The sequence below is a fragment of the Hydra viridissima genome, unplaced genomic scaffold (assembly GCF_058129835.1).
Source record: "Hydra viridissima isolate aposymbiotic clone 2 unplaced genomic scaffold, HvirCarnegie_v1 scaffold_17, whole genome shotgun sequence".
In the NCBI taxonomy this organism is placed as follows: Eukaryota; Metazoa; Cnidaria; class Hydrozoa; order Anthoathecata; family Hydridae; genus Hydra; species Hydra viridissima.
The window spans coordinates 796,371-821,220 of NW_028324316.1; the positions used below are offsets into that span (position 1 = coordinate 796,371).

The 24,850-nt window shown below is 29.0% G+C and overlaps 3 protein-coding genes across 9 annotated transcripts in view; 2 read left to right on the top strand and 1 right to left on the bottom strand.

Moving 5' to 3' along the window:
* Nucleotides 1-1,535: 1,535 nt before the first annotated feature.
* On the top strand, nucleotides 1,536-4,958 carry LOC149876935 (uncharacterized). Its single transcript, XM_090074548.1, has 3 exons — nucleotides 1,536-1,706; nucleotides 2,439-2,570; nucleotides 4,559-4,958. Exons 1-3 carry the CDS (start codon nucleotides 1,653-1,655, stop codon nucleotides 4,709-4,711), a joined length of 339 nt encoding a protein of 112 aa, XP_089930674.1. The 5' UTR covers nucleotides 1,536-1,652; the 3' UTR covers nucleotides 4,712-4,958.
* A 912-nt stretch (nucleotides 4,959-5,870) lies between these two features.
* LOC149876936 (uncharacterized) lies at nucleotides 5,871-6,973 on the bottom strand. The gene is given in 1 exon segment (XM_090074719.1): nucleotides 5,871-6,973. A coding segment is annotated over 1 exon segment (855 nt). The 5' UTR covers nucleotides 6,810-6,973; the 3' UTR covers nucleotides 5,871-5,954.
* Nucleotides 6,974-8,836: 1,863 nt separating this feature from the next.
* LOC145182941 (spatacsin-like) overlaps nucleotides 8,837-24,850 on the top strand; it is a 32,316-nt gene continuing 16,302 nt past the window's right edge. For 4 of the 7 annotated variants that reach the window (XR_016448341.1, XM_090074549.1, XM_090074550.1 and 1 more), the window contains exons 1-18: nucleotides 8,837-9,301; nucleotides 11,486-11,670; nucleotides 11,812-12,048; nucleotides 12,294-12,344; nucleotides 12,530-12,697; nucleotides 12,807-13,099; nucleotides 13,362-13,512; nucleotides 13,663-13,791; nucleotides 13,870-14,174; nucleotides 14,441-14,506; nucleotides 14,693-14,806; nucleotides 16,447-16,518; nucleotides 16,719-16,817; nucleotides 18,064-18,163; nucleotides 18,254-18,674; nucleotides 18,757-18,845; nucleotides 19,316-19,464; nucleotides 21,531-21,686. Coding sequence is in view for 6 of the 7 variants with exons in the window: in XM_090074549.1 (XP_089930675.1) it covers nucleotides 9,108-9,301; nucleotides 11,486-11,670; nucleotides 11,812-12,048; nucleotides 12,294-12,344; nucleotides 12,530-12,697; nucleotides 12,807-13,099; nucleotides 13,362-13,512; nucleotides 13,663-13,791; nucleotides 13,870-14,174; nucleotides 14,441-14,506; nucleotides 14,693-14,806; nucleotides 16,447-16,518; nucleotides 16,719-16,817; nucleotides 18,064-18,163; nucleotides 18,254-18,674; nucleotides 18,757-18,845; nucleotides 19,316-19,464; nucleotides 21,531-21,686 (2,979 nt within the window). In the remaining variant the exon portion in view is untranslated. The remainder of the gene's footprint in view (nucleotides 9,302-11,485; nucleotides 11,671-11,811; nucleotides 12,049-12,293; nucleotides 12,345-12,529; nucleotides 12,698-12,806; nucleotides 13,100-13,361; nucleotides 13,513-13,662; nucleotides 13,792-13,869; nucleotides 14,175-14,440; nucleotides 14,507-14,692; nucleotides 14,807-16,446; nucleotides 16,519-16,718; nucleotides 16,818-18,063; nucleotides 18,164-18,253; nucleotides 18,675-18,756; nucleotides 18,846-19,315; nucleotides 19,465-21,530; nucleotides 21,687-24,850) is intronic. The other 3 variants (XM_090074552.1, XM_090074551.1, XM_090074553.1) reach the window with 3 other exon arrangements.

A 24,850-nucleotide genomic window follows, 5' to 3' on the forward strand; every position in this document is an offset into this window, starting at 1 on the left:
TATAAGTTACAATTCGGAAAATAAATCTTTTACTTTATTTTGAAGAAATTGTAAAAAATCTAAAATTTATAGCAACTATAAATATTGCAAAGTTATTCCACATCACCATACTTTCAGCTTCATTTGACCTAATTTTGGTTTTGTATAATGAGGCTTAAGGTTTGGAAAAAACTGGGTATAAATTTGTTCAAGTTTATACTTCAAAATGTTTGCGTTTACTCTGTGCTCATTAATTGTCCTGACGTTTCTAGAACTTTTCATTGTTATCTAAAACTTTGCCTGTACTTTTAGAACTTTCCAAAATGTTCTACAACTGTCCAGCAGTAATCATCCATGTATCAAAGCACAGGTAACTCAGAAATATTTTATTTTATATTATTTCTGAGAAAGGTCATGGGAGACTTCAAAATTGCAACATTCTTTAAAAGCCTTTAATGCGGTTTCCCAAAGATTTCTAGTTTCACTTTCCTCTGTACAATCGTAACACTAAGGCGCACTAAATAAGAAAAAACAGACCGAGTTCTCCGAGGGGTAGCCACTGATAGAACCTTAAAAGGTATTGATGCCACCATTGAACATCAAATTAGGCCTTATAAAACAATTCATCATTGCTCTTAACGAAGAGTAAGAAGTTTTCACGGACCTCCAAGATCTCTTTCCAAAGCTGTCAAAGGCAAAGTTCAAAGCTGGTATCTTCGTCAGACTACAGATCAAAGATCATAAAATGTAATGAGTTCGTCAAGCTGCTAAATAGGACGGTGAAAACGGCTGTGAACAATTTTGTTGCAATTGTTCATGGTTTCTTGGGTTATTACATGGCTGAAAACTATGTAAAGTATTGCTCAGAATCTCATAAAGAAATACGCCAAGATGGGATTCAGAATGTCTCTCAAAGTCCATATCCTTAAAGCTCATCTTGACAATGGAGAACATGGGAACTTACTCAGAGGAGCAAGATGCGCGCTTTCATTAAGATTTATTGGACTTTGAACGTCGTTACCAAGGACAGTATAGCTAAAACATGATTGGGGACTACATTTTGGGGCTTCTTTAACAAACTAATTTGCTGTAAACTCAGAAAGCTAGAAAAATTTCTAACTTCACAACCTTTTTCAGTGAATTTTGAATTTCTTTGTTTACTTATTTTGGGAGTGTTTTTTCATCAAACCGCTTACTGTTTCCTTGTTTTGATACAATAAATACGACATTGTTGTAAAACCAAGTTTTGGGCAGAATGTTGATTCTTTTCAAAGGAATTTAATCACGAGAAATTGAAATTTAACACTTAGAAACCAGGAACAAAAACTATGTTGTTTGTAAATTCCGTTGTTTAACCCTTTCATGCACCAATTATTTTTCCGTAACTAACATAGCTCATAAAAAATCATCTACAAAATGACAGTGGTAATATAAAATGTTAAAGTAGACTTTTTCTACAGCCTTTTCAACTCTCCTTCATAAAATAATATTGTTTTCAATCAGTTAGAATGCACCATTTGAATTGGGCAAGCTTAGTTTAATTTGTTATACAACAACCCAGCGCATGAAAGGGTTAAATATCCGTTCAAAAGCAGAACTCTAAACGTTGTCCGAACAAGTCCGAAAAATAGAGCTTAAAAAATAAATTTAAAAAAATTTAGTTAAAAGATAAAATGGAATCCTACATAAACTTGAAGCGCCTAAACGACGACGAACTTTTAAATGGGGTATTTATTAGATTAGCTATTTTGTCTTTATGTAGTTTAATGGCTAATAGTATAAATTTACGTTGATGTAGTGTAACTCATTTTAAAATTTTCGTGTTTTACTATTATATAGTGCCTAAGTTATAATATTAAGTTAAACATATATAATGGTTTAAAACGTATGTCATAAAAAAATATATTTCGCATACAATACTTAGCTGCATACAAGGGTATATATATATATATATATATATATATATATATATATATATATATATATATATATATATATATATATATATATATATATATATATATATATATATATATATCTGTGTGTGTGTGTGTGTGTGTGTGTGTATGACTTTCATATGACATTAAAAAATAACTCTGATATATTTTTTCATTACTACATAAGTAACTTTAAGAATTTGTACGACTTTTCCTAGATATAACTTCGATAAATATTTTTTATTGCTATTTTAAATATGACAGTATATAGACACTTAGTCATTTGAGAGAGTCTTAGACCATGTAAATGAATTCTTTTTAACAAAGTTGCATCTTTCACTTTCTTGTACATATCAGTTCATTTGATTTTATCATAGCTAATATTTTGGTTTCAAGATATAAAAATATTATCTTAAGCTTTACAGTTCTTTTAGCTACATGACTTTCATATGAAATATACAACAGTTAGTCAACCTAAATTTATTATATAATAAAAAAATTATTTAACTATGCTATGTTTAGATTTTGTTAATTGGTCTTCTTGTCGGGGATGAATTTAGTCAGCAATCATACACTTTTTTAAATGGAATAAAAGTATTGAATGAAGTTTATCAAAGACTAAATCAAAAAGAAAACACAATTGCACTGCTGCGAGTATGTCGCTTTGTTTTATCACCTTTATAACTTTTACATGAAACTACTAGTAACTATCTTCAAAAGTCTTATAAAGATTTCACAATATATGAGTATAATCCTGTTTGAATTTTAACAAGCTTTTTTAATTCTAGTCAAAAAGACCTTATAAAATCTATATTCATACACTGCTTAGGTGTTATTAAATTTTAAAAAAAGCAAATCTTCTATACACTTAATTTACTTAGTGATAAACCAGCATTAAGTTTTTGGATGTTTATATGAGTATTTTGATTATTATATGACATTTTTAAACATCTATCTAATTCAGAATTTTGTAAATTAATACCATGGAATATTATCTAAATACCATATTGGTATTTAAATTTTGCAAAATGAAAAAAGAAACTTCATTTATCTTAACTTATATAATCTAGATTTAGTCCTTTAGAAACTTTTGATCAGTTTGGGCACTAAATAGAAAGTTTGGGCACTAAATAGAAAGTTTGGGCACTAAATAGAAAGATTTCATATTTTCAGTTTTATTCAATTTAGCTAAAACTCACCAGAGTTTTAACTAAATTGAAGAAAGTTGAGAGTAGACTTCTAAATTTGATAAAATAAAAATCATAAGCATCTGAAAATGCACCAGAACTATTGAAAAACTTTGTTAATAAACATGAAACCTATTACATTTGCACGATTTAAAGGATGCAACATTATATTGCCATAATGTAATTGGTATTATGAGTAAGATCAAAATACACCTTCATCTACTTCAATCATAAAGATGAAGTGGTTATCTGAGAATGATGATTTTCCTCTAACATTTTATTTACTCAATTAAAAAAAAAATTCTATAGTTCAGATTGACACAAAACCTATTGTGCAAATATGATTAAATTTACTGGCTTGGAATGGTTTCCGAAATTGATAAAGATAATAATGATATCGTGGTAAAGCTCATGCATCCCAATTTTTCCTGATATATAAATTATATTTTCAAAATATAAACTTTAAAAAAGTGTAGAAACTTGTTTTGACCATTTTAACATTCAAAAATGATTAAAAATTTTAATTGGGTTATTTACTCTTTATCTATGGATTCACTTCCCTCAAAAATGGTCAAATACCAATTTTCAGCCAATATCTTCTACTATAAATTAAAATATTCAGGAAAAGATACAACTAAAATATCCATAATGGAGAACACAAGCCTAAAAAATGGCATTTTCAGTCTAAAGTTCAAAATTAGCATATCTTTTTAATGACTCAAAATACCATAGCTTTCTTTTGTAGTGAGATGGATTCTCTTCTTTTATCTGAAAAAAGTAAAAGCCCGTGAGAGTTAGGCAACTCCAGGAATTAGTGAAAGTATAACCCATGCTAAAAAAAAAAAACAGAAAATTTGTCTTCGCCATTTTAAAATCAAAAAATTACTTTCAAAAAATGTTACTTGTATTATTTTCTTTGCATATTTGGACTCAGCACCCTCAAAAATGGTTAGGTACCGATTTTCAACTGTTTTCTTACACTAGAACTTGAATTATTCAAAAAAAAAGTGATGCTATAAAATCCATCATAGCAGGCATGAACAAAAAATATTTCATTTTAGGTTAAATTTCAAAACATCATAACTTTTGAACCATTTGGAGTTGGGAGCTGGAATTTTGCATTTTTTGCATGTTTCATTGATAAATACCACTGGTTAAAATTTAATGAAAGTCTGAGGCGGTGGGTGGAAAATTTTAATTTTTTGTCTCACTTTTACATGGAATTACCGTAAAGTATCACTTGAGGGTGTTAGTTGTTGCTGTTAATGCATTTAAGCCTTAACCGACCTTTCAAATATATACACGTTTTATGACTGATTTTCTAACGTTAAAAGGTTCAAATTCCTCTAAAAATTGACATTTACTGAAAATTGAAACAGTCGAAAGTTCAATGTTGAATAGTTTCGTGTTAATTATCATGCTTAGTGATTTTGCTATTATACTCTCTGATTTTAGGCTGATGCAATCCGAAAAATTGCTACATTTTGTCAGATGAATCCAAAAGCCAGTACAGAGGCCCAATCCAAGGAGATTAAAAGATATTTAGATGATTTCTGCGTTAAAGTAGCTTTGGTAACAGGAAAATTGAAATTGGCCGACTTGGCATAACCTTCGCTTTTTAAAATCGATGTTTTTTTAAATAAAAAAGCCATCGCATCGATCGTATAAATTTTTTTGCCGATTCTTTGCAATTCATTTGTAGAAAATTCTTGTTCAGTCTTAAAAGTTTTAATGCGCGAAAACTGGGTATGAATTGTATTGCATATATCATTTTTGTACCTGTTTATACTTGTAACCTTTTTATTCTCACAGTTATAAAAAAATGAATCTTAAAACAACCACTTAGTTTATCGTATTTACTTTTGAATATCACATGTAATATGCAATTTTTTAAGTTCTTTCAATGAAATGTAATATTGGAGTGTCATACAGATGATATAGAACGAACTAAACCAATCATCATCGCTCGTAATCAAATTGCAAAGGTTTTATCAAAAATTTCAATGGGGTTAATCCTTCTGAAAACAACCAATCCTATCTCTTTTGTAAGTATGCTTGGGTTTGATTTTTTCTCTCTTAAAACCGCATCGTGGATTTCGTTTATTGCCAATCAAATAGCTTTATTGGTAATTAAGACTTTAAAGTAAGATTTTGTTAATGATATTCAGTGGCATGGGTTGGAAGTTCAAAAAAAAATTCTGTACATAAAAGCGTATTTTTGGTTAAGCATAACAAGCACTGCATTAGGTTTTTTCAAAATCTTGTTATTCTAAAGTAATGGGTAGAAGCAAGTTTTAAATTTTTAAGGCCTGTTTATATGGTAAGCGGGCTGGCTCGTTTGCCGAGCCAGCCCGTTTACCGAGATATCGACGTTGTCCTTAGGGCCTGTTTATATGGAAATCGGGCTGGCTCGTTTGCCGAGATATCAACGTCATCAATATTTTAACTTAATTTTATTTTGCGTTTATTCATATAAACGCAAAATAAAATTAAGTTGAAATAAAGACGACGTCGAGATCTCGGCAAACGGGCTGGCTCGTTTGCCGAGCCAGCCTGCCTTCCTTATAAACAGGCCCTAACTTTAAATCACACTTGAAGTTTATTAGTGCATTTAAACGTTTGGTTATTTTTAGGGTTCGGACTGTCTGCGCAGACAAATTATACTGTCTGCGCAGACGTCGGCGCCGACAAAATTTACTGCTTTGCAGACGATTTTTTGAAATCAACAAAAAAATTTTTAAAGTTATAAAATGTTTTAAATAATATTTTAACTTTATTATAAATTCAGTGATTAGTAACAATAGGAGTTTTCAAAGATTCTTACAGTAATAAAAAAATGTAATGCTGGCGCCTATTCGGTGATTTCTTGACATTCAATTTCATTGAGAATTGCACCTTCTTCAAGAATGTAATCAGTCTTGTCATTTGTGTCCATCAGCACGCTATTGGTATACAAGAATACCAGCTTTTCAACTCTCTCATTCGTAAGACGATTTCTTAGTCGCGAGTGAATAAATCGAAAGGTCGACCAAGCTCTTTCTGCTGTAGCCGATGAGCAGATCATTTCGTTAATAGGCTTAGCAATTTCGTAAAGAGCAGGATATTTATCGCGACCGATAATGTTCCAATAATTTCGCGCGTTCATCTTGAATATTGTTTCCTTCCTTCTCTCAGGCAGCGCAGCCATTTCTCCCATAAAAGCAATCAATTCATCCTCAGCAGTGTCAGCAATTTCAGGTTTGATCTTTTTGGCGAATTCAACTGTAGCAGTGATAAAATCGGTTTTATCTTCATTCAAATATAAACCTTCTGCGGCATTTTTGGGCGTTAATATGAAAGCAATTCCAATACCTGGTGTAAAGAGAAAATCAAGGCGAGATTGCACTTTTTGTTGTATGTTTTCATCGTCCATATATAAATTGTACATTTGACCAAAGTAATCATACACGAGAGACAATGGAGCTTCATCACTTTCTAGCTTTCCGATCACGTTGGAAGGAAATTAAATGCTTTAGACAAGCTTAGAGAGACGGTCCCAAAATGGGTTAGATTTTATCAATGCCATAACATCAGCAGATGTATTCTTTGGTTGAATTTCCTTCAGCAATGTACTTTCTTCGTCTACCAACTTAATAAGAACGTATTTTGATAGCTGGAGACTGCTCATTGATTTATAATAACTAAACCATCGTGTAGATACAGGCATGGACAATGAAAGAGAAGTATTTGCTGCAATTCGTCTTTCATCAAACTTTGCTTTCACGATGTGATGATTTTTCACATATTTGATGATTTTTTCTGCATCTTTGACTGTTTTTGTGGCCTCAGTTGTAGAAACTATGTCCTTCACAAGCAAGTTGACTCCATGAGCTCCGCATCCGCTAGCCCACATGTGTGGATATTTCTCCTCAATGATCCTCCACGCTGATTTCATAACAGGAGCGTTGTCGCTTATGAAACTGGTAAATTTTTGTGAGCCAATCTTCTCAATAACTTGTAAGATTGCCGCGGCAATTGCAGATGAATTTTGAATGATTCCGAATGTATTTATCGAGGTGTAAAAAAAAGGCTTCTGATTGGGCGCTTTAATGTAAAAATTCACTATGTGATCGCCTCTTATGTTCGTCCAGCCGTCAGACATCAGTGTTAAGTTTGTTTCAGAATTCAAAATTTCATTTACAGAAGTAAAAAATTTTGTGTATTTTTTGTCGAGCAGAGATCCTGATAAGGCTTTAGCATTCGGGATGACAGATGCGTACGATGGATTGAGCGACTTAACGAAATCCTTAAAGGCCTCCGATTCGACTAAACGAAATGATATACCCGTACGGTAAAAGAAATTAGCAAGCTTCGTATCGATATCATTTTTGAGCTCTTCATTAATTGGTGGATGTACACGCTGCGTCGGTGAATCAGTCGTAGACGGAACTTGCTGAGAATCATTGATTAGATGTGACGATTCATAATTACGCTTTGAAAACAATCTTTTTTCCTCGACACTGGCGTTTGGATATGTTGATCTTTTATGCGCTGCAAGGCGTTCCTTCGACCATTGAACAGTTTTGTTGCATGCTAAACAAGTGCCAGAACGCTTCTCTCGATCAAGATTTGTCAAATAATTCGAAATTTTGATGGTTTCCATTTTAAATATTTTGAATGACGAAAATACAAGATTTCTTGATTCTAAATCACTTTAAGTTGTAGTAAGAAACACTTACAAAAGTTTATATCGATTGATTATACGTAGCTCGAACCAAGAAGAAACAGATAAGTAATGAAAAACTCGTAAAAAGTAGATAATTATACAAAAATAATTTCAGACATTTGATTCAGATAATTTAAATTTTTCTTTTCCATTAAAGTGTCTGCGCAGACGTCGGCGCCGACGTCTGCGCAGATAAGCGCATATTTTTGTCTGCGCAGATCTGCGCAGACACATTTTCCGAACCCTAGTTATTTTAAGTTTTCATTATCCCGTGTTTATTATTGGTTCTTAACGTGGCTTGCTTACCTTAAACAAATTTTTCTTTAAATAATACAAAATCAAAAACACCTAAAATAAGTTTTGCCTACTTATTCAATATTATTTATCAAGTGGGCAAAATTTAAAACAAGACTTTTCCAGTTCGATACAACCTTTGAAGATGAATTTATGTATAGCTAATGAACCATATTAACTGATTGTAGATGCATGAAATATTTTTAAAGCAATTTTATTTAGCTTTTAAAAACTTTTAATAAAAAAAAACCCCGAAAAAAAAAGTAGTAAACATACTTTAACATGATAATCATTCTTTTTATTGCCTTTGTCAACTAATAATGAAGACAGCAAGTAATTTAATGATGAAAAATGCGTTGCTAAGGACGCCAACAATATACTAAGGTAAAAAAAAAAAAAAAAAATTAGCTTATCTTCCGCTTTCTTCTTTTTTTAAATAGGATTTCAAAACCGTGTTCTAGAATAAATTTTATGTTTAAAAAAAAGGTTAATTTTAAAAATCATAGAATACAAAGCTACTTTGCTTTTATGATAAAATTTACTGATAACAGATTTTTTATAGGAGTTTAAGTCTTCATTTAAATTTACAAATTTTGGTTTAATTTGATTTTTTTATTTGCTTTTTTGCATCGATAGAAGAATTATGATGTCTGTTTTTTTCACTGAAACTGTTTTCCTAACCTTTACTTTAATTTTAAAATAATTTCTTAAATTTCAACATTTTTTAATTATTTACATTTCATAACCCGATGAAATTAGGAGACTAATAACCATTGAATTATTATATTAGAGAATCAAGATAGCATTTTTTTAATAAATTGTAATTGAACTAAAAAACATTAATTGAGATGAAAAAAAGAAAAGGAAAAAAAACATTTCCACTATGTTTCCTAACCTCCCACTTTGCTCCCTAAGGAGTATGGAAAGGGAGAATTACCTTTAGAAGAACGCAGCAAAAGTTGCAAAGTTTTTTATTATGACGCAAATGGAAACATGTAACCAATAATGGCAATCACGGAGTGTAAAGATTTGAAACTCGTTTCACCTCTCTTAAAAACATGGAGCTTTAAAGATAGCCATATTATTAATAGCAAAATTTCACTATGTGGAAATTTTTTAGCAGTAAAAGGAGATTCAACTTTCTCTATAATTCATATGACATTAAAGTATCAAGAAGACTTGAGAGTGAAATACAATGAGTAAGGAATTTTTTGTTACTTGTCATAAAATACTTGATCCACATTTCAGTTTAAGAAATTGCACGAAGATTACTAAATTCTTTAAGAATAAAAAAGTAATAATCAGTTATTTTTAATGTTCTTGAAAATTATTTAAAGAACATTTTGCAATTCTTGCATGTTTTTATATATAGTTTTAAGCATCAGTTTACTATTTCAATTGTAACTACAACTAATTCAACATAAGTCCCAACAGCTAAAAAAAATATACCAATTTATGCAAAAATTATTAATTTTTTTGAAAAATATTTTAATAAAACTTTAGCTGAATTTTTTCTAAGGTTTTTCTGTACTTGTTACTTTAGTTTTTAGTGAGAAAATAGAGCAGGATCACTTTTTAGAAAGGGGAAAGATTTTAGTTTAATTGAAACTTTTTATTGAGATTTTGTAACATTTCATGCTGATTTAAGATTTCACCTTTATTAACTTGTTAAAGGAACATATAATAATTCAAGATCAATTATCAAAGGTCAGTTAGGACAAAAAATTTCTGATGTCATTAATCTCAAGGTCGGTGGTTATCCTTCAAAGGAACTAAGTTGCAGTCATGGCATAATACTTATTTTAGTAATAAAAGAAACATTCAGTTATTGCTGGAATAGATGTTAGTAGATGATTCTTAAGCTATGTTATTTAATTTAAGGGTCGTTCCAAGTCAAATCAACTTTAAAATATGAAGTCAAACAACCACCTCATTTGGCTAATCTAAATTTGAAGTGAAATATACATTTCTGGAGGAAAGCAAGTGCACAACTTATATTTTTGTTCCTCTTTTCTGATTTATGATTGATAAAAAATTGAATAAGTTTGTTAAATTTATATCTGTTACTATATCTATTCCATAGAAAGAAAACAGAATAAATATAGTCCCTAGAAGATTTTCTTGACAGAAGCTATTTATAAATATTGCAGAATAAATTTGATTGTTTGAACACCATTTCAAATTACCATTTACATTAGCTTTTAACCTATTCCATTGCATGGAGACTTTTCATGGTTTTTATAAAAAAAGAGACAAGGTTTGTTTATTCCTAAAATCTTGTTAGTGTAAGCAATGGTTCAGTATGTTTTAGAATTTTTATATTGCTCTGTGAAGAAAAATTGAATTACTTCAATATTAAAAAGTAGAAGTGTCTTTAAAAATCTCAAACAAAAGGGTCACAGAAAAAAATAGATAACACAGCTTAAAGATGTTTAATTCATTTTATGGTATACTCCAATTGAGTGTAAGGAATATTGACAAGAGTTCCTATAAAACCCTTGAGTTTTATCTTGTAAAACAAATCATATTAATTGCTTAAAACATAGCAATAAAACAACTGAAATAGGATCATATTCCAATCCATCTTACTTAGCAAATTGACTACAAATAACCTAGCAAATAACCTACAAATCTTATCTAAGTTTATGGAATAGAAATAATTTGCAAAATTTTAAATACTAATCTTAACTAACCATAAACCTATATTTTAGAAAAGAACAATATTAAGGATCTCATACTCGTATAGCTATAGAATAATCTAGTTTTATTTGTAAGGACCAAATATTTTCATTTGAGTTGAGATCAGAGATCGTTTTAAATTTTAAATACTAATTTTAAATAATTTGCAAAATTTTAAATATGAATAAAAAAAACTAACCAACAATGTATTATTTTGATGTAATATTGTAAAATTTTTATGAACTTTGTTTCAACCAGATTTGATATCTTTAAAACTTTATTACTTAGAGATTTTTGTAATAGGCAAAAATTAAAGATTTTTCTACAGTATTGCATCAAGTTCTTCCATCATCTTAAGCATAGAAATTTTTGTTTTCCAAATATCTATAAGTGCTGACTTTAAATGATTTCTTGTAAGAAGTAAGATATTGCTTGGAATTCTTTTTTTTTTCAAAGAATTTATCTATTATTTAAGACTCTTTAACAATTTTTTCAACTAATATTTTATGAATTTTCTGTTAATATTTAAAAGGATTTTATATATATATTTTTTTACATCAAGTGCTGAGACAGTGTGGATGGATATCATGTTATAGTTATGGCTGATCTTGATTGCCATTTTAAAATCTTTGTAATAAAAACTGCTACAAAATATTTCATAAAAAATATTTTATTTTTTATAAAATGTTGTTTTAACATTACAGCTTCATTTGGGGATTTTGTGATTTAAGTAAAGAAAAGCTACTGGTTGCTACAGAAACATGCTTTTTAGTTACAATTGATGATGCATTCAATATTGACTTGCACAGCGTATCTAAACATCCCAACAAGCTTTTTCAGCATAAGTTTGTCAAAAGAATTGATTTGGCAACACTTAAAAGCATTACAGGTTACTTTAGGATTATTTGGATAAAAAAGCTAGAACATAGCTATTAACAAATTGTTTGTAGGTTTTAATGAGGGCTTTGAATTTGGATGGTTGTTGACTTTTATCTGTGTTGGTTATAAACTTTCTAATTGTTTTCCTTAGAAATAGCGAATTGTACAAGTTTTTCATTGATGTGGGATAAATTTGATACATCTGGCATTCAGCAAAGAATTGCTTGTCTTGTAAACAAATCAACGGTTATCATTATAGCATTATCATCAACTCAACAAGAACCTTTTGTTGAAAATACTTTCTGTAACCAAAAAAAGTTGTTGCAATTTATTGAATGGCAGTGTTGTGAAAAAAATCTCTATCTGCTGAGGGAAGATTTTTATCTTCGTATCCTTTTCATAATAAAACTGATTTGTTATGACATGGATTGATGCATTATGATCTTGCATCTTGAAAAACTTTGTTACTTGTTCATTTTTGTTATAGATTCAATTTTATAAACATAGCAGTTACTAGTTGCTAAGAAGCAAATAAAAATGTATATACATTTTGAAGATATATAATAAAAATGTACGAATCTTCTACCTTTTCTTGGTTTATGGAAAAGACTATTACTTTAACTTTAAAAAAAGAAATTTTAGATAAATTATCATTAACTTTACTTCAAGAGTTTGTTCTCCAAGGTATTTGTTTTGTTTTTCTAGAGTATAAATAATTTATCATATATAAATGTAATCTTAAATAAGCTTAATATATATTTGTGTATCTTTCACTTACTTGATTTTAAGTTTTTATTTTAAGTGTTTAATTACAAAGTAAACAATTTTTTTAAGTTAATGTATCTCAAGTTTAATATTACTTTTTTTAGATTTGCTCGATATCAAACACTTAGGTATTATCAATGATGGAGCTGTTGTTTTTGATTCTAATTACTGTTTTCACTTCTATGAGTTGCCCGTTGAACAAAATGATTCTGAAATTATAGTCCCTAGCACAGGTGAATGGAAAACAAGGCTATATCAGCTACAAGACATAAGTGTGTTCTCTTCTTTCATTGTTTTGTTCTTTATCAAAAAAAAAAGAAAAAAGAAAAATTTGGTTTGGGGATTAAAACTTTTGTGTTTATAGGAAGTTTGTGTTTATAGGAAATCTGTCTGCCACAAAAACTATTAGTGCTCCATTATGGATGAAGGAGCTGAGTATCAAGTCATTTCATGTGTCTAGATCCATAATTCTTATTCATGGTGAAAGAAATATTGATAAATCTTTTTATTTTTTCAAATATGTTTATGGGGAAGATGAGTTTACAGCTTGCAAGATGCAGCCTGATGTTTCACTATGTTTTGATGATGGAGATTTGCATCCTGTTTTATTTGTTTCTTTGCATCAAGTCACGCTACCATTCTTTGCTGTTTCTCAAGAGCATCTTATTGATAAGGTGTTTTTAGCTCTTAAAATATTGATAAAAATGTTGTTTCAACCAATTTTCAAAACATTTTGTTTTAATCAAAAATGAACTTTTTTCTATCAAATTTGAATGCAATTCTTTCCACCCCTGTGCCCTCTTATTTTATCATTCTGTTTTTTTAAATTGCCTAAACTGGTTATATTGGTTATCATCATATTGGTAATTAAACATTTTCTGCTAACAAACTGATTAGTTGGAAATAAAAAATAACAAGCAGTTTTTAAATATATAGATTATTCAGTTCTCTGACATTACCATGGCTGAAAAGATTTGCAAAACAAATGAATGGCATCAGTTTTCAATTCCACTTCATACTCTCGAGCTTGGTTTGCAGCACAGGCAGTTGGATGCTGTGGAGTTTTTTCTGAAAAGTAGAGATAAACGTATAAACAGATTTATTTTGTAGATTTTTAATTTTGATTTTTTATAATTTTTTCAGATTTCAAACCTTAAAATAGTTTTTCATAAAATTTTCTTTTCTTTGAACTCTGTTTTAAACTTTGGATTTGATTTTTATTTTTATATTTTGATAGCTTTCACACGGCATTGGAAGCCATCTTCTTTCAAGCTACACAACTCGAATTCTGTATCAATTGAACCAGATGAATTAAAAAATACCATAAAGAAGTTAAAAGATGCTATTTTTATTAACTCATCAAAAGGTCAGTTTTTGTTAAAATATTTAAAAATAAAAAAAAAACAAAAGTTTACAACTCAAATCATTTATTTTAATTATCCAGGGAAACAAAGACATAATTTTTTTGAGGGGCTCTTGATGATTACAATACGTTATCTCAATCGCCTTATTCAAGATGGTATTGAAGCATTGAAAAGTTTACCAGTTGCAACCCCAACTGAGAAAGTTCAAACAACAACCAATCAGAAGGGTCAAGTTTCCAGTTTTAATTTTTTCTATGATTTGCCTGAGACTCTAAAATTTTTAGCTCAAACTCTTGTTGAGTTGAGAAAGTATTTAAAGGTACCTGCCAAGAATGATTTTAATGTTGCACAATTAGATGAAGTAGATGGAAGAAAAAAATATCAGGTCACTTATTTAGTCTTTATATTTATCAGTTGCAAGCATTCAGAAAATTTCTGACAAAATTATTGAAAACTAGAATTAACATTATTGATTAGTCATCAACATAAACATATTTTGGAATGTTTCAAAATAAGTGAAAACATCTTTATACAAAAAATGTGTCTTTTTAGTTAAGCCAAAAAGATTTTTGTTTAGCTAAAAAGACAAAATTTTTTCATTGCTTTGCTCACAACATAAATCTTAAATTTTTACTTCTTTTTTTTGTGCAGGTTGATCTTAAAAGTCTCTTAATTAATGGTAAGATGGGAACCTTCCAAAAAACTCTGATTTGTCAGGTATGGAATTTGATATGTATATATATATATATGTGTATATATATATATATATATATATATATATATATATATATATATATATATATATATATATATATATTAATATATTAATATATATATAAAGCTGTAAGGAAATCTAGTTTTCTTTTTGTGTAAAAGATTTTTAATTTTTTTCATAAACAAAAGGGTTCTGTTGAAAATGGCCGATTGGATTCTGCGATTGCTGAAGGGAAAGCGATTGCTCTTAAGATGTTGGAATTAAATGATCTAAAAGAGGCAGAAAATATTATCCTGAATATGGTGTGTGGTAAATGTTTTTCTATCAAAGCATTAAATTTTAAAACCTAAAAAATCCTAAAAGTATTCTACAAGATAAAAGATAAAAGTGCTTAATTAGTATAAATAGACCTACACTTTTTTGTTAAAATTGAGTTCATTATATTGAGAAAAGTGAATACATGAAACCATCTATTTATATATTTATCTAGAGAAACTTAACAAACAAGTTTAAAATGTTTAAAAGTTAAAATCTCTTACAATAGTCTAGCAATTGTCTTTAAGCATTGATAGGCATCATTTACCTTGATATCTTTTTCCATAATTGTAATGCCTTTATTAAAGCACATCCCATGCACATCACTCACTGCTTCTTAACTAAACAGAAAGAAACTGATAGCAGTTCTGAAAATGACTTTTTAAGAACATGTTGCAATGAAGATGTTTGTCTGTAGCAACTAGTCTCTTGATATAGTACAATTCTTTCAACTGTCTCATTTACATAGGAAGCAATATCCACACTGAAGAACAATCAAGATCATAGCAACCACTTTTAGATCACCACAGATTGATCATTGATGTTAATCTTAGTACATCTAAAGGGCTGCTTCAAGTTTTTACATGTTTTGTTGTTGGCAACAATATAAGCAACTAAAACTAGATAGGGTTCAGCAGATATGGATGGCAGTGAAATGGGTCATTCATAGCTGTTGTTTCTTCTCATGCTTCCTGAGGTTCTTTTCTGGTGCTTTTGGAATCAGTAGTCCTTTTCTATGAGCCACTTAAAATGCTGCCGATGAAATGTCTGGGTAATAACAAAAAGACTTTTTTTTTTAGTCAATTGAGGACACCATACAAAAATAAAAATTACTAACATGATTTGCTAGTTCTTTCAAAATCATTGGCAACTGCAAAAAGTATAGAAGGTGCTCAACTTTTGTCCTGGTCTCCTATATTGCAACCAAAATACATAAAATAATGTTAAATGGTACTCTTTAACTTGGTAAGCAACAAATGCTGTAATTTTTATACAATGTGGTGACATAATATTGCTAATGTTGGACCATCTTGGTGCACTTAGTGGTTTTCTATTGCTCACCAAATCAGCTTTTGTAATCTATAGTGCAAATTTTGTCATGCATTTTATAAACCTTACTTTAACTAGGTGATTGCTTATATATTACAAAAATAAAATTGTAAATTTTTATTGGCTCTAGTTATCACATAACTAGAGCCAATACACATTTTAATGTTATTTTTGTTTTTTACCTGACATTATTTAAGAAAGATTGTTTTCATTCATACAACTTATTACATGTTATTTTGTACTTATTACATGTACTTATTACAGCTTTTATTGTAAAAAAGATGATAAAAAATTAAATTAGTATTCACAGTTCTAATGAAATTGTAAGAATATTTCAATTTTTTTAACTTATTACTAGAAACTCAATTATTTTATTTTTAAAAATGTTTTGAAGATTTATTTGAATAGCTTTTTTAAAAGTGTCATAATGGCAAATGTAAACAAGTTATTTCTATTTCAAAGGAAAATTGATAAGACTTGAATTGTTTGGATTTTTCTTTGAAACTTTGTTAAATTTTTTCAAAAAATTTCAAAAGTTTTGGGATTTTCAGATTGTTTTATTTTTTTTTATTGTTAGGGATTGGATCCAAATAAAGAATTAAAGTGTATGTATTTGGAAAGCATCTCAACAAATCTGCAAAGATTTATGGTATACTCTTTGTATTTCTATACTTTTTCAGGAGTACCTCAATAAGTTTTAAATTTAACCAGGAGAGTTATAGTTTATTGCATTCTGTAAAATAGTTCTTTCTTGTTTATTCAAGTTTCAGTTGTAGTTTGATGCTTTATGTTTATTTTTTTTATTTATTACCACAATAATTTAATGTAAAATTATTTTTTTATTTCTAGTATACATCATTAAAAATAAAAGGTCTACTTAATGAGCGTGATGATGAAGATTACATGTTCATAAAAGAGTTAGAAAAACACTATTTTTCAGAAAACCAGGTAATTTGAATAATAATAGAATTACATAATGTTGATAAAATGTATTGTTTATAATATAAATTATTTCCTTTGTTATGCGTGACTAATAAAAAAATACTGCTCTTAACTCTATATTAGGATGCCAATCAAGCTAACGTAAAAAATTAAAATACAACTGGTTGCTCTTATCTCCAAAATTTTCCATCAGACCCCAAGAATAAGAAATAGTTTTGATAATTTATTTAACATTCCCTGTTTATTGGACAATAAACACTTCATGTTAAATAATTTTTGACATACTTTGTACGCCAATTATTCATGAATTGAGTCCATGAACAAATTTATTCTCATTCTGTTGTTATGTTTGACATACCTTGTATGTCAAACATAACAACTCATTGGACTCATGGACTCATTGATTTGTTTGATGTTACATGTTTAGACACTTTATATTTAATCAAGATTCCAGAAGAGGGAGAAATGGGGGTTTGGATATTTTGGTGGTGTCAATCAAATTCACAGTCTGGAAAAAAGAAGATGAGGGAGAGCAAAAGTCTGACAAAGAAATGCTCTTGACTTAGTAAGTCATACTCCAAAGAACATAAATGCAGAAATATTGTCACCCCTGACCTAGCATCATCTCTTGATCAGAAAAGATTTCTGATAGTAATGCAACCTTCAATTTTGGTAATTCCTTAAACAAACTCATGCATTGAGGCAACGCTATGAGAAATCTGTTTTTTATATAAAGTTATGACAGTAATGAGCAGTTCAGTATCAGCCATCAGAGGGTACAGCAGGTGAGGTTGTCAATGATGCTGCCAAGTATAGGGTGTCGCTGATCCAAATTTTTAACACCATTATCACAAACCAAGACAAAAATAGAACCTGCTTCAGGTTGTTAAAAGTTAGTTGGCAGTTTCCTGTGTCCAAGGAGCCAATCATTGAATAAATCTGCAGTGACTGATCTTAGCCTACTCTGAATTGTGCATAGTAGATGCATACCATAAGCTAAGCAAATATTTTAAAACTTAAAAACACATGGCAAGTTGTCAATTTTCTGTTATTAATATTTTTTGTATGAATTTCACTGATGCTGTTCAACCAGTAGACAGTGAATTTTTATATGGATTTTCTATTTGATAGAAAAAGTTTAGGGGGTAAGAGCAATCCAATTTGTTAACATTAATTGTGTTTTACACCCTGATGAGGGGAAAAAAGTATCCTAACATCCTTTAGAAAGTTTTTTTTTTAATAATTTATTCAGGACAGCTTCTCTAAGTTCACATTAATGCATGTACAAAAATGGGATAGTTTCACTCGGAAAAGAATAATATTTGATGCAATATTTTTAAAAGATATTCAAGGTAGATTTTTCTTTTTCTTTTCAGTTTTGTTTTTAAATACTTTTGTACAAAATGTTGATTTTTTAAAAATGTATTTTAAAAACTTGGTAGCAACTATCAAATGTGAAGATTCAGAGGATTTGTGGAGTTATTTGATATCTCATAATCGTCTTCATATCATCAAGCATTGGTTGCTAAATGATGGTGAATGCAAGCAAATCCTTCCAGCTTTCAACATTCATGGTGTGGACATATCAAGTACGCCAGTGCATATGAAAGAACAAACTTTTAACTTGCTTGTGAAGAATGGATATTTTCCTCAATTTCTCTTAAATAACTTTGTTATTTTACTTGAGCACTTGGGAAAAAATGGTTTAATCTTCGGCAATGTGCACCCATTTGATCACTATAAATACAAAATTACAGCTGAAGAAAGAAAGGGTTTAGTTGAAAATTTCAACTGCAAGTTTATTCAATTTTGCCAGGAAAACAGCTTGCCAGTCCTCATATGGCAATTTGTCACATACCATAAGTATGTAAGCTTTAGCATTTGTATAATTGTTTACTGCACAATTTGAGAAAATACACAAAAAATTCAATCATTCCATCTTTAGAATTCATCTTTCAAATTTGCAGTTTCCTGATAAACTCAGTGTTTGGCTGACATTAATGCTTTGTGTTTACGATTATGTGCATAATCCAGGTTTAATAATTTGTTTTACATTCTTTTTACAAAAAAAACATAATCATTATAATATCCCTTTTGCATTCAAAATTTTTCAATTTTTTTTAATGAAAATTTGTAGCTTCTAAAAAACTTTAATGAATTAATTCTACTTTTGGTGTTAAAAAAGTTTTTTCAGATTAAAAACTTCAAAATTTCTAAAATCTCTCTAAAATCTGTAGTTTAAGTTTACAATGTTACACTGATGAACAGAATTTTATTTTCTTAAATTAATTTTGAATATCAATGATTTTTAAAAAAATGTTTGAAGCAAAATTATTCCAAATTTTACAAAAGTATTTACTGTGTATATGAATGTATAAATCAGACTTTTAGACTTTTTTTATTGGTTCTTATGATAAATTGTGATACAATTGATTGCTTTCAATCATTATTCTATAAGTCTAATTTTTGATTTTAATTCTAATATTTATTCCATATTATTTTAGACCCATTTTTATTTTCAAATATTCTTTTGCAAAATGCGGCTCTTGTCAGACAATCTGGAAGTGGAGAACTACTGAACAATCTTGTTGCAAACAAGCAAGTTCCACTTGCCCTTTCAATGGTTCTTGTTTCTGGAAAATCTCTAGAGCAGGTTTCTGTTTTCAGTTTTTTTAACAAACTTTTAAGAGATTTTTTCTGTTTGATATATATGCATATATATATATATATATATATATATATATATATATATATATATATATATATATATATATATATATATATATATATATATATATATATATATATATATATATATATATGTATATATATATATGTATATATATATATATATATATATATATATATATATATATATATATATATATATATATATATGCATATATATATATAAATATATATATGCATATATAAACACACACACAGATTTGTATGAGAAATATTAGAATCATTACTTTAAAAAGCACATAATAAGAGGTTTTTTGCAAATTAATTATTAAGTATATTTTGCTGCTCAAATCTAATATTTTGTTGATGCGCCTTTTGCCTTAAGTAACTGCTCAACACGTTTCGACCAATTGTAAGTTTTGGGCATATTTCCTTGATTTCAGCATCATGTTCCCACACATTGATTAGTGCCTCAATAACTGTGACTTTGCTTGTTGGCTAATTGGCGGCAATCCTCTGTTTGATAATCATCCACAAATTTTCAATTGAGTTCATATCAGGTGAATTACCTGGCCACAGAAGAATGGAAATGTTTTTGTTCTTCAGAATGACTGTCACAAACTTGGTCCTATTGACCATTCCATTATTAAAACTATGTGTTTAGCAGTCTTGACTAGACATTTTGGTGAGAACTCTTCTCCCTGACAGCAACAAATGATTGGCATTTGTTGTTCAGAATCTCAAAAACATTTCATCACTAAAACACACCTTGAAATAAAAAGAATCCCCAATAAAATCCCCAGTAAAATAATCATATACAATAAATATTAAAAAGAGTAATTAGAAATCATTTTAAATTTATCTTATTTAAGATCGAGGCTTTAAATAATTAGCAAAAGTGTAAAAGCTCAATAAAAAATATACAACAAACTAGCTATAAATAAAAAAAGGTAACAGACTAATTCAATTTACTCTGCTCTAATTAACAGCAGTCCAATTCTGATGATCTTTTGCCCACTGAAGATGCTTGAATTTTTGTTTATTGTTTATTGTTCGGCTTTTTCCTTAGTCTGCGAGCAAAAAAAGCTGATTGGATGAAATTGCGTCTTACAAAACTGGTGGAAACCCTGATATTATGTTGCTCTAGTGTACCTTCAAGCTGTTTCCTAGTCATTTTCCTGTTTTATCTACAATCCTTCAACAAAAATAGCTTTGCACGAGCTGTTATTAATGATTTCTGGCAACAGGCTAAGCTTTTTGGAGATTATGTCAGACCTTCATCAAGTCTTTTCTTGGCAATATGAACTGCTTTCTGACTGAGACCAACTTTTTTGGCAATGTCTCCTTGAGAAAATGTATTAAGTTTCAGCAGGGCTTCAACCTTCCCTCTTTTTCTTGGACTTGAGTCAGTGGATTTACCCACAATGCTATTTATCAGAGAAAAATGACTTTAATTACTCAATAAATTCAAGTAAAACATGCAAAAAAATGCTGTCATAAGCCTGATTAATATAAGTATACTGTCCCACAATCATAAAAATTTGAAAAATAATCATTAGATGAGTTAAAATAGTCACCTTAAACCTGCCTACATATTTGCATAATAGTTAGATAACAAGGTCAACTTACCTCAAAATTGCCTGAAATTGGTTAAGTTTTGACAAATTTTTTTTACTTTCTGAAAGTAAATAAAAATATAGAAAAATAAACACCTTTTTAACTTTATCTAAATTGAAAACTAAAAAGCATATGGCTTAATCTAAGAAATCACTAAAATTTGGAGTTGATTCTAATATTTTTCACACCACTGTATATGTATGTATGTATGTATGTATGTATGTATGTATGTATGTATGTATGTATGTATGTATGTATGTATGTATGTATGTATGTATGTATGTATGTATGTATGTATGTATGTAATGTATTTGTATGTAATGTATTTGTATGTAATGTATTTGTATGTAATGTATTTGTATGTAATGTATTTGTATGTAACATATCTTTATTATATATGTTTCTAATTGCAAGGTTCTTGAAGGTGAAGACCAGGTTTTTAAAATTGATAAGCAGTTGCTCTATAGTTCTCTTGAAAAATACCCAAAAGTCTTACAATCAATTCACAGCAGCAAATCTAATTCGAGCAGAGTCAGCACTGTGGATATTACCATGTATATGCTTCTACAGGTTTGAATTATCAATGAAAATTTCACTTTTTTCTTATTCCTACAGAATGTTTATAACATTGTTTTATAAGTTGATTGTGGTTAAAAATAAAAAAAAAAAAAAAAAAAAAAAAAAAGAAATAGGTGAATTAAATTTAGTTCAAATTTTTTTTTAAACTGCCATGAAATAAAAGCTAAAGAAGAAGTTAATTTAGTTTTTTATTTATTTTTGACAAACATTGTACTTAAATATATCATCGAAGTGTCATGTTAAAACATGCCATTATATTTAAAAATTTTATTGAACTCAATAATAAAAATAAATCTACATGATAAACATGAAAGTAGTATTTAAAATATCTCTTTTGAATGGATTTAACAAGATTTTTGCAAATTTTGGTTGGAAAGTGGCATCTGATTCTTGTTTTAGGCTACATGTAGAACTTTGCTGATAGAACCATGTTCTCTAGTACCTCTATGTAGGTGTGTTGTTTGATTTGACTTGTTTAGATATTGCATAAATCTACTTCATTTAAATGAAACCAGACCCAAATATCACCATGTTCAGTATGCTGCTTACAAAAAAGCTTAAAAGCTTTAGAAAAAAGAAAAAAAAGTTAAGTGTAGTTAAGTCTCCAAACTTTTCGCTCTGAACCATAAATATGTTTAGAGGCTGGGACAAAGAGGTCATAGAAACCCCAGAATATTGGTCTCTTGCTTCCAGTCCTTGTTACTTTTTCTGTAACACTTTGTTTAAAAACTTTTTATGAAATTTTTTATATAAATTATTTTGTTAATCCTTTGTTCCCACACCCTGACCACCTCACTCCCCCTCCCCCCTCCAAGTGAAAACATAACATATATAGCAGCTAGAGAAAAAAAAAGCACAGTATTTGAGGTGTGTAAAGATATTGTTACTTTAAAGAAAATGGTAAAGGAGTTGAATTTTTCTATCCATCTTTCTGGGATCTCTGCTTGAACCTTCTGGCTGACTAAAGACATGCCATGTAGCTGTAGCCCTTTATTGGATAATATGTATTTCTTATTTGTTACATTAAAGTTAAAAAAAACAAAAAATAGTCCAGTTTTTATTTTTTCCTGCACATAAATCTTCAAATAGCTCCAAATGTGATACATTCCTTGAGAGAGTATGATCAAAATATTGCTGCAGAATGCTAGCTACATTTTCTTCTCCTTTCTTCCCATAAGTTTCATCATACCAAACAGGTCCACACTGTCTGTGTGTATTAAATGACTAATAAACTTCATTGGTAGAAACATTAGGACAACTCATGTTCTTAGCAAAGTCAAATACAAGAGCTGAATGGTTAGTTTTTATCAAGGCATTATGTTGTGCTGTTGCCTTTGTGACATAAAATACCGCTGCTTTGCCAAATGAAGCTCTTTTTTTTTTGCTGATTTTTGATGAGCTGATCTGCAGAAGAGTCTTTGTTTTCAAGTATAACAGTGAGCTTGTCACATGTTGAGCATGTATCCTTACAAGGATACCCAAAGCTAATGGTAAATATTTCTGTAAATATATTTCCTGGAAGGAAAACTCAGAGTCAGAGATCATAATAAATCACAATCTAAACAAATAATTATCAAATATTACTCTTAAATAATCAAATATTATTAAATCACTTGCAGTTTTTACAACAAAACTTTAAATTGTGGAAAGCACTCTTTTTACTTATCATACATCTTTGATAAATTAAGTTCCTTCTGACACATTTGATTATTTATTTAAATCCTTAATTAGATTATTTGAATCATTAAATAATATTTTATATATTCTCATTTACTTAAAATCTTAGCAAGAGATTTTCTGATTCTTTCTACTCTTGCTTTTCCAACGCCATAGATAAAATAAGCATTGATACAAACTGGAATACTAAAAGTACTGTTATACTTTACCACTTTGATAAGAGAAAGTGAGGCCAGGTGTTTCTCTTACTTGTTGAGATCTTTTTTGTTTTATACTAAAGACCTCAATCGTTGAAGCAAGAAAGGTGATTCCCTCTCTTCTGCTGTTGTTATTTAAAAACATTTATAACACTTCCAGTAATAAGGAAGGCCCTTCACATTGACCAAGTTTTTGTCTTTTTTGGGGGATTTTCTGTAATATCAGGATATTTACATTTATCTGCCATTTTGATAAACAATAAATGTAATGTTATCGGTAAAAAGATTTTGATTGGCTTTAGGGCAAGTTGCTATGAACAGCGCTCCTTTACAGCTTAAAAGATTTTGATATCTCTGGTTTACTCCTTGTGGTACCTTTTTTCATGTATAAATTTAGGGATGACTTTTATATTATTTTGTATTTTACATTCCCTCTGCACTGTGGACTAAAGAGACAGTTAAGTTTTTATGTTGTGGCACTCAAACCAAACATTTTTTTTTATAAGAGTGTAACCCATATAGTTTCAGAAACATTTTTTTGTTTTATAAGAGTATAACCCATATAGTTTCAGAAAAAAGTCTTTCTGAAATCAAAATGCATTGCTATCTATAAGATTTATTTAAGATGATTTCTAAAACTGTAATAAAAGCTCTTATTTTTCTCCTGGTTCTCAAACTCTTAATATATTATTTTTACTGGAGCTGGAGAAAACTGGAAACTATTATTAGTTTTTTCTTACAGGAGGTAAAATAGTTTATTTTCAAATATATCCTCATTAAAAATATAAATATAATAAATATATAATATATAAATAATATAAATATATAATATAATATAAATCAAATATATCTTGTAACTTTCTTAGTAGAAGAAGTTTGTGTACATAGAGCCTCCTTGTACCAAGGGCGACCCTACTTTATTTGAAAACTATTAAGGTCTAAGTTATGCTTCTCAGTCAGGTGATTGGTTATACAAATTTCTATTTTTTAAAACTATTTTAAGTCTCAGAGAGTGTTGCAAGTTTTGCTGTTGCTATCTTATATTGTTTTAGAATCTTAAAGGAAATGCTTTTCTATAGGTTTTTGTATATGATATTGTTTGTTACTTAAGTACAAAATGGGATATTCAATAAGTTTCTTCTCAATGTGTTTTTTTTTAGTAAATGATGTTTTGCATGAGGCTATCATGTCTTGTACCCAGGCCATATAGTTTGCTTGTACCTAGGACCATGTGTGTTTCTCTGATAAAAAATTTGTGTTTGATCACAAGGTGGATTGTTT